This window comes from Otolemur garnettii, unplaced genomic scaffold (assembly GCF_000181295.1).
Source record: "Otolemur garnettii isolate 467f Iridium unplaced genomic scaffold, OtoGar3 scaffold00071, whole genome shotgun sequence".
NCBI lineage: Eukaryota > Metazoa > Chordata > Mammalia > Primates > Galagidae > Otolemur > Otolemur garnettii.
The window spans coordinates 2,046,809-2,057,035 of record NW_003852466.1 but is presented as its reverse complement, the minus strand read 5'-3'; the positions used below and the strand labels follow the sequence as shown (position 1 = coordinate 2,057,035).

General features: G+C 46.3%; 1 protein-coding gene across 1 annotated transcript; it reads left to right on the top strand.

The window, feature by feature from the left end:
* Positions 1–4,466: 4,466 nt before the first annotated feature.
* FAM110B (family with sequence similarity 110 member B) lies at positions 4,467–7,316 on the top strand. The gene has a single exon (XM_003793675.2). The coding sequence runs from the start codon at positions 4,783–4,785 to the stop codon at positions 5,893–5,895; it is 1,113 nt and encodes a 370-aa protein (XP_003793723.1). The 5' UTR covers positions 4,467–4,782; the 3' UTR covers positions 5,896–7,316.
* The last annotated feature ends 2,911 nt before the right edge of the window (positions 7,317–10,227 follow it).

Genomic DNA, 10,227 nt, shown 5'->3' with positions numbered 1-10,227 from the left:
ACAAGAGGCTCCTCCCCACAGAGGCTCCTCCCCAAACACAGAGGCTCCTCCCCAAACAAGAGGCTCCTCCCCAAACACAGGCTCCTCCCCAAACACAAGAGGCTCCTCCCCAAACACAAGAGGCTCCTCCCCAAACACAGAGGCTCCTCCCCAAACAGGCCTCACACACAAATAATGAGTGACCTCTGCCAGCCCCAACCCCATTCCTCTATCCCACAGTCACCCCCAGTCCAGGGTCCTTTTGAGTTCACTCCTGCCCGATGCGAGCAGGCCATTTTATAACCAAGTTTCTTTTTCACAATCCTTTTTAATCCCCTCATGAAATTTTCAAATGGATGTTAAAGGAGGTAGCCAGAATGGTTTGTGAATAGCAGTGTTCCCCTCCTGAGCCTTAAGTCAAAGGTCCGACAGATTGTATAATTACTTTAGTTCATAAAACTTTACAAAGCAGAGATCTAATTTTCCTTCCCTTTCTGAAACAACACAGAGCCCCTCCCAGCCCAGCTGTTGGCCTGACTATCACATCAGTGCCCAGCCTAACTGGAGGGCAGTGTCCAGTTCATCAGCAGCAAGGCCACAGCCAGTAGAGTGCCATGTGCCCCAGTGTTCACCTGAATAGACTGTCTTAGACTTTTCCTTTTACAACGCTGAGCTGTAGTTACCAGGTATCTCTTTTACCATGGTTGGAGGTACCTGGCCTGCCCTGCAGAGGCAGAGCGTTTCTCTAGAACTCTACCCGTCTGTTCTTTTGTTTGCACATCAAAAATAAAAAAGGCACAGGCTTAAGGATCATGAGAAAGAGCAGCCTAAGCCACCTTCATTGTTTTGAAGTAGGTTTAGTTTTGTTGGCTAAAAGAGATAGTAAACTTTGAGTCTGCCTTGTTGTCCTAGAGTGCCCAGTTTCTACAGCTTTTTCTGTTGCTTTTGAGTTTTCCAATAAGATGATGTTTATTTGTTTGTTTGTTTCCCAGAGTTCCTGTCAAAACTATGAACTCTAACCATGGTCATCTTAAAAGACTGTCACTAGGTTGAAAATTATTAGGGAAACTGGGAAGGGCAGAGAATGAGGGCAAAGGTATAGAAACAAAAAGGAAATGAAGTATGAGAAAGTTAGAAATAATTGCTATTTCTGACATAAGCTTTCATACTGTCTTTAATTAAAGATTAGAAATTGCTTGTTCAAGTGCTGGACAAGCTGTCCTGCCTCAAGGATAAACAGTGTGGCAAAGAAGACAAGGTGCTCCTCAAAGACTGGCATGCCTTAACCTTGAGTTGAGAGTAAGGATTTGTATTTAGTGTTGCAAACCGTACCCACCTTAACAGACAGGCGGGCATGCAGGAAGGCCACAGCCAGTGAGGACAGCCAGCTTAGGGTTCTGGTCCTGGTATGATGGAACTAGAAGAGAAAAGATGGTTAGAAGAGAAGCTCAGATCCGTATGAGCTTTAATGCCGGGGGGTGTCACAGGAAAACTGCAGTTCCTCATTCACAGAGCTTGTCCTGTTGCTTTTGGACTTTTTCATCTCATTGTGGTTTTAACTTGCATTTCCCTCTATTAATGACATTGTACTTTTTTTCATATATTGGCCATTTGTGTCTTTTTTTGAGGAGCTTCAGGACAGGTCTTTTGCCCATTTTTTAATGAGGTTGTTCATTTTTCTTCTTGCTAATGTGCTTGAGTTCTTTGTGAATTCTGGATGTTAGCCCTTTATCAGATATGTAGCTTGTGAATATTTTCTCCTGTTCTGTAAATTATTTGCTCTGTTGATTGTTTCCTTAGCTGTGCAGAAACTTTTTAGTTTAACCATATCCCATATATGATTTTTGTTGTTCCATGATTGTCATTGGGATCATAGTCATAAACTCTTTTAAACGCTCGGCTAGGTAGAAGGTAAAAGGTAAACTCTTTTACCTAGCCCAGTGTTTAAAAGAGTTTTTCCCACATATACACAGAAGGAAGTAAAACTGAGTGGAAATCAGTAGGATGGAGAAGAAGAGGACAGGCAGAACCCTAGCTAATGTGTACAGTGAACACTGTTGGGTGGCAGTCCCCCCTGTAGCCGAGACTCAAGTATTACAACAGCATTCATGTAACCTAAAACACTTGTACCCCCTTAATATTTTGAAATTGTTTTAAAAAGCATGCATTGTCCTAAGAACAGTGCTGGAACATACACAAGTTCTGTCATTCACTAGTATTCCGGTATGCCGTTTTGAAACTGGAAATAGTGGAAAGGGATTATAAAAATTTCATCCAACCAACTCATGCCCCAGGATGAAGGACACAACCTGTCTCCCACCACACACTAGGTGCTTTCCACTTCGGCCCTTGAAACTTCTAGCAGTTTGGAAGCACTAGAGGTTATCAGTGGAGACATGATGTCATGCTCAGGAGAAGCATGACCTATCCTGGAGTCAGCCCTAACCCCAGAGCCCTGGATGTGATCCGTAGAGTTGCATCCAAGCTCAGGCTGTGCTACCTGCTCCCGTGTGGGAATGCAATTGAGGGTTTTTAACTTGCATTTCCCAATGCAAGTTAAAAAAATTCCAAAGGAGGTGAGACGTGGAGCATGACCAGATCTAGGAGCTCTGCAGACAGAGGCATCAGGATGCCCTTTGGGCATTTTATTCAAAATATGTTCAGTTTCATCACTTTAATTTCATCTTCATGGAAGGAGGTAGTTTGTTTTTTTTTTTTTAAGTAAAGTATCAAAATAGAACCGCACAATTAAAGAAAATTACGTATGAATTGCCTTGGGCTTTTTCACATTTTGCATAGAAAATATTTTCATTAGAGCAAATCCTTTTGCAGATTACTACAATTGTCTCTAACAATATATGCTGATGGGTTGTGCAGGTATTTTTAGACGTGAAGAGCTTCAGAGGATTATAAAGAGGAAGTATCAGCCTTTATTCTCCTGTCTTCATTTTCTTACCATGAGAGCAGATGATCTCACTTTATTTTGTAAATTAGTTACAGGACATATTAGTTTGAATACATTACTCTCTTAACATTCCTAGCTATAGCAAGATGCTGATAAGGGCATTTACCAGTAGCTTTGGAATGGTGTGCATTTGTAAATGTCCTTTGCCTGGAGTAACTGGCAAGGGGAGTTGTTTCCAAGGGCCCCAGGGGTAAATGTTACATTATGTGGCACGTGAAATCTCCAGACTGCTTGTAGAATTATGTTGGGAGTATTGATAAATGTCTAATTATAGTGGGGAGGGTGTGGTTACTTTGGTAGTCAAGTTGGGCAGAAAGTTGAGTATAAGCCCCATGAAAATTTAATTCGTACTCAAGTTTCCTGTAACATAATTTTAAGTATAATTGACATTTTAAGATTTTATTCACAGCATCATGAGGGGATTTGGGAATATATTTACCACAACAAAACTTTTGACTTATCTGCTGATTAAGTGTGGAAAATTATGGAGCATTTAGGGGTCCTCAGACTTTTTAAACAGGGGGCCAGTTCACTGTCCCTCAGACCGTGGGAGGGTCGGACTAAGGCCCGGGGCCCCAGGACCAGTTGGCTGCTAAGCAGGACAGGCGGCAGCAGTGGCAAAAACACCCGGCGGGGGGAATAAATGTCCTAGGAGGCCGCATGTGGCCCGCAGACCATAGTTTGAGGACTCCTGAATAGTATAATTATCTATTTTGCGGGGTAGTCTAAAAGCAATTCTAGTTTTTTTAACTATTAAAAATAAACTTGTGTTTAGTGGATGAACTTCATACATTCTTCATTTTCAAGAGAAAGTGTGTTTAAATACGTCTGTTGGCCAAAGTATGATAAGCGAAACATACTGACCTTTTCTTTTGTAACTTTTTAGAAGCTTTGTTGTCAATCCCATTTTTTGCCCATCTTTTCAGGTTTAAGGCGTTAAAGAAGTGACTCTCCCCAATACCTCTTAGAGATTGGGAGCAAGGGTCAGAAGTTTTGCTTTACGGTAAAAGAAACATTATAATTCAGGACATTGCAGATAGAGGCACATAACGGAATTCTTAGGAACTGGCCACACTGAACGAGCTGGGGAGCCAGCTCGGCTGGGCAAGACCCTCATTTCTACGTTGAGTTTCCTGGGGTTTGATCTGAGTTAACGCTGAGGGCGTGTTCGGGAGGCAGATCTCACCAATGGGAGGCAGCTGGAGAGTTCGCGGGTGGGAAACCTCAGCCCGCTCGGTGTCCCACGCTCCGCGCCGGCGTGGCCGCGGGCCGGGGGCGGGGTTAGGGGGGTGCCCAACGGAGGGGAGCGCTGCAGGGCGGCGGGGCGCGGAGCAGCGACCCGGGGGCGGCGGGGCAGGGCGGGCACAGGGTCTGGGGCGGGCGACGGGGTCACAGGGTGCGGGGCGGGCGCGCGGGGTGCGGGGGTGCCGGATGGGGGTGCGGGGTGGGCGCGGCGGGCGCCGCTGTTGCCGGAGCCGTGATGTCACCGCCCCCCTAACCCGCGGTTGGCTGTTCTCTCTTTCAGCCCTGCCTGCAGTTGAGCACAAAGACCAGGAGGAGACTCCCACGTCCTATAGGGAGGAGAAAGGAGGCAGCGAAGCAGATTAAAGAACTTGCGGCGTGTGGCCTTTCTGTGCAGGGGCGGCCCGGAAAGGGGGAGGAAAGTGCATCGGCGCCCCGTGGCGGTTAATGAGCTGCGAGATGAGGCGCCGCCGCTGCTGCTGACCCCGCGACCCTTACCCGCCTCCGGCCCCGCTCCGGGTACATGTGTCTCTCGAGGCCGTCCGCAGGCGCCCAGCAGAGCAGCCACCACGGCCGCCGGGGAGAGACCGCCCGCCATGCCCACGGAGAGCCTGCAGACGGGCGGCATGGTGAAGCCGGTCAGCCCCGCGGGCACGTTCACCTCGGCCGTGCCGCTGCGCATCCTGACCAAGGGGCCCGACTACTTCCGCCGGCAGGCCGAGCCCAACCCCAAGAGGCTGAGCGCGGTGGAGCGGCTGGAGGCCGACAAGGCCAAGTACGTGAAGAGCCAGGAGGTGATCAACGCCAAGCAGGAACCCGTGAAGCCGGCCGTGCTGGCCAAGCCGCCCGTGTGCCCGGCCGCCAAGCGCGCGCTGGGCAGCCCCACCCTCCGGGTGTTCGGCAACCACGCCAAGCCCGAGGGCGGCGTGCAGAGGGAGACGCTCAAGCTGGAGATCCTCAAGAACATCCTCAACAGCTCCGAGGGCTCCAGCGCGGGCTCGGGCCACAAGCACGGCCCCCGAAACTGGCCGCCGCCCAGGCCCGACGGGCCTGACCTGCACCGGCACTCGTTCGCCGAGTCGCTCAAGGTCTACCCCACGCAGGGCCGCGGCAGCCCCCAGGAGAGCGGCTCCCACGTGGGCAGGCGGCTGCTGGAGCCGTCGGCCGAGTCCTTCCTCCACGTGTCGCACAGCTCCTCGGACATCCGCAAAGTGACCAGCGTGAAGCCCCTCAAGGCCATCCCCTGCAGTAGCTCCGCCCCGCCCCTGCCGCCCAAGCCCAAAATCGCAGCCCTCACCACCACGAAGTCCCCCGAGGCCGAGCCGCTGGAACCCGCCTGTGGAGTCAGCCGGAGGCCCTCCCTCCAGCGGTCCAAATCAGACTTGAGTGACAGGTATTTCCGAGTGGACGCAGACGTGGAGAGGTTCTTCAACTACTGCGGACTGGACCCGGAAGAGCTGGAAAACCTGGGGATGGAAAACTTTGCAAGGGCTAATTCCGACATCATCTCGCTCAACTTCCGCAGCGCAAGCATGATCAGCTCAGACTGTGAACAGTCTCAGGACAGTAACAGTGACCTTAGAAATGATGACAGTGCCAATGACCGGGTGCCATATGGCATTTCCGCCATCGAAAGAAATGCTAGAATCATCAAGTGGTTATATAGCATCAAACAAGCTAAAGAGTCACAGAAGGTCTCCCACGTGTAAGAGACACGGTGGTGGAGAGAAGAGGGGGTGGGTCTCCTGTCTGTGCATACGCAGTTGTGAGGGTTGTGAGGTCTCCTTGAGGTGTTGTGAGCTTCTCACTCTTTGTGTTGCTCGTTGTGCAATGTTTTCGAGTTGCATGCCTGTCAACCTGGGGACTGACCTGGCTTCCGCGTCACCATCGCTGCAGATCCTGGCTGTGAATACGCGTCATCTGCCAAAAGTTAACAGCCAGAATCTAATTTGGGCTTGCCTTTAAGCAAAACTGTTTACACAAAAACGGTATATACACCTTAAATATTTATGTGATTCTTGTTTTTATATCCCGCGCTATTGTGTCTTAATTAAAAGTTTTATCAACTGGCTTTTAAGTTGAGAGCAGAATCTTTTTGAAATAAAAAGCCACTTTGCCGACCTGTGAAACCGTAACAGTGGGAGAATAAACGGGATCTGCTACCAAAACAGAGAGCAACTGACGGAACAGCACAGAACCAGGCTGGGTTTTCTGTGGAATAAAGTAGTGAGCCTGACGTTTATTGTTTACATGTTGAAATTCTCTTGCCCCTTACTGAAGCAATCGTTGGGTAACAGTGCAACGTTTTGTGTCCAAGTCAGTGTGTAAATAATGGCAGTTCTGTGTGATATCCTCAGAAGAGAAGACCAGATAACAATGAAGGATGGTTAAATCTAGGAAGTTGGGTGTTTTGGGGGGAGGGGTTGATGTTCTGATTTGGGATAATTCAGAAATTTCTAGCATTAACCTGTTAACAAGAATGGCCACCCTAAAACAGATACTGAATACCTTATAAGAAAAAAGTTGTGGGTTTGTTTTGTTTTGTTTGTTTCCTGAGTCAAGAACTACTAATTTCATGCTCTTTGTCTCTCCCTCTCGTTGTTGTTCTATTTGGGGAAGAGGGTAGGCCTTGTGCAGGTTTGAGCTATCTGAAGACACGAGCAAAAATCGGAAATACCAGCCATATCAGTAAGGCCTCCCGTTCCAGAGGGAACGTGAACCTATCTGAGCAGCGTGATTCTGTTGTCTTGAATATGTCATTCTCTCAGGCTGTGGGTCTTTCTTAACAACTCTAAGAAACTGTAGAAGCGTGACACTATGTAGCTTTTCCACCCCCTGGTTTCTAGTGCTGCCTATCAACTGTTCCCCCTTCCCCATAACCTGTCTTCCAGAAGGTTGGATCAGCTGTTAACCATCTGATGGCATGGTGTGGCCATAGGGGCACAGGCCTGCAGTTGGTCTGCCTGGTTGCCATACCCTGAAATTCCCAGCAGCACTACCTTAGACTCCATCAGCTAATAGGAAACTTTTTACGGTGTAAATGCTGTAAGACTTTGTACATACTTCAGTTGTTACGAATCTAAGAAAACAAAAGCAGAAGTTATGCTAATAAATCACTCTGGTGCAGGCACTAATGGTGGTGGTTTCTCTTTGTCCTTCCTTCCCTGTCCTCCCTCCACAAAAGTTTAACTCTAGAGTGTAAGTGAGAAGCAGATTTTTCATAGTCCTGAAGAGACGTTATTTCATTAAGTTATTTTCACCATTTCCCAATTATTCTGAACAGTAGTATTCTTAATCATAGCTACAGCAGTGTACTTCTGCTATAAAAGTTACATCAGGTTTCCTAAAATACACTGCTGTTTGTTTACTTATTTCACACTTCTGTTATTTTTGTCTTGTCTTAAACATTGGTATTTTTCACATCTTCCACAACACTTTTGGTGGTAAATATTTATGAGTTCTTACTGTGGAGGCATGCCTTTCAAATGAGTAGCCTTGGGTTTATTTCAGCCCAGCATCAATGCCCCAGCAGGTGTCCATACACTGGCCCACCCCTACATCCCTCATCATCATGCCACTTGGTGAGTGACTCTCTTTTATAGGCATCAGTTGTAGGGACTGGCCTGGCCTGATCAACAATACAATCTCTCCCTTGAGGAACTTGTGTTTTCACATGTATCTTAAGAGAAATGGCATTCCTCTTAGTGGACATGTCCTGTCTCCTACGAACTTGGACATTAAGTGTTCAATGAGTATTCAGTCAAGTTATTTGAAGATGAATGTTTCTTCCAAAGTTTTTTATAATATGCAAATATAAAAGAAAGCATTATTTTAAAAAAGTAATTTTCAGAAACAGATGATACGATAGCGTCTCAACTATTACTGTTTATAAAAGCAAATTTGTTTCCTTGACTCTTTCCTAGTTTTGAATTCTTCCTGGTACTTTTTCATATTAGTTGAACTAGGACCCTACTTCCCAGAAGAAACACTTTGGAATGCAGCTGTGAGTAGTGATGATGTAATGCATTCAAGATAGTAGAATAAAAATGAGTTCTTATTGTAAAAAAGAAAAATTTTATTTTAAAAAATGTAAAGTTTTATTTCCTCACAATTTTGTAGAAATGTGGCATTTTAAAACATACATGCCTTAGCATTGACATAGCTACCTTTTTCTGGTGCTACTGAAATACTGAAAATAGATGTTATTTTTCTAAGAAAGCCATTTGGGGCGGAGATAAGCACTTCTCAGCTAATATCACTGATTTTGCCATTTTTATCACAGATTATGTTTGAATCTTCCAGTATTTCAATACTATCTGTGATCTGTGTTCAGCAAGACTGTAAATCATCACACAATAATTCACTCTAATCCTCTGTAGCCTTATCTGTACAGTGGACAAATGGAGGACTCTTGGTTCCAATGGAAGATGGGAACTCGATACTTTTTGTTCTTGAATTATAGTTTCTATAAAGGACATTTCATATGCTTAATATTAAATCTTGAGAGATGGTTCTTGTGAAGAGCTTACTCTAGCTAGTGGAAGTATCATGTGTGGGTGAGTGCACATGTGTGTAAGAAGATAGGGTGTCACATGTTCACACTTTTTCTTCCTATACAAATCTCACTGAACCATGAGTGCACTAGATGGCCCTGGAAAATAGCTATTTATTTATGAAAACCACCACAGTCCACCCTCTACCATTGCCTTTATTCAGGCTCTCACCATCTCTTTCCTGTTGTACTGTTGTTTATGGAAGTTAGGAACCTGACCAGCCTCTCCCCTATCCCTGCCAAAGATAACATAGTCAATTCTGATCACGTTGCTCTACTGTGTAAAAGTATCTCCTGGGTTGAACAGGAGATTAGTAAGATAAATCCTAACTTCTTAATACAGGGAATTTGCCATCTACCTCTCAGGTAGATCACCCAGCCCAGGCCCCTCCCCCTCATCCAAAGGGAAGTATCCATTGGGAACCTTGTACCACTGCATTAGTGATATATTGTGTAATAAACTGTCTCTGACTTCAGCCACTCAAAACATTAAACACTCAGTTTCTGTGGATCAGGAATCCTAGGATAGCTTAGCCACGTGGTTCTGGCCCAGGAGGTTTCATGAGGCTGCAGACAAGATAGCAGCCAGGGCTTGACTAGAGCTGGAGGACCCACTTCCAAGGTTGCTTTCCTGGTGTCAGCAAGAGGCTCCAGTTTTTTACAACATGGGCCTCTCCCTAGGGTTCCGTGGGAGTTCTTAAAACATGGTACCTGGTTTCTGCCAGGGGGAGTGGACCAGCAAGAGAGCATGGAGGAAGCCACTACACTGGACAGTCCTGTGTCCTGAATTACCCACCTCCATCACAGTCAGGTCATTAGAAGTGGGTCGTACTCACAGGGAGGAAGTGGGGCTCCTGGATTTTAAGGGGAGGAATGTGAAGGGACTTGCGGACTTACCTTAAGACTATCCCTGCTGCTGAGGTGCAGAGCTCTGCCTTCCATACAGAATGCTTCTCCTCTGTCCTGGATCTCACAGATGCTCTTTCCAGATGAAACACAACTGTCAACTGGAGAGATTTGTTTGAGTTTCTATGTTTAATGCCATTAGATTTTTCCCATTAGATTGTAATTTCTGTCACAGCCATGGACCCAGCCTTTGCCAGCCTAAAGGGTGCCTTTGTGTGAACTGTAAAGAGGTGTGCCTTCCTGATTTCCTGTCAGGAAAAAAAAAAAAAAACCCTGTCGTAGTAAACATACAAATCTTCAGGGACCATTACATGAACCATGGCCCCAGAGTTGTGAGCCACACAACTAGATGCTTAATAAAAGTGTCGGGGGGGGGGCGGGGGGTTAGAATCACATTTAAGTCCTGTGCCAAACCCACTTAAGAGGTGAAGAACTTCAGTGCCATGGAGACTAAACACCTTAACCAAGATCCCAGAGGAATTAAGTGGCTAGATGAAACTTGAACTCACTTTGATTCCAGCTCTAGATGAAACTTGAACTCACTTTGATTCCAGCTCTAGATGAAACTTGAACTCACTTTGAT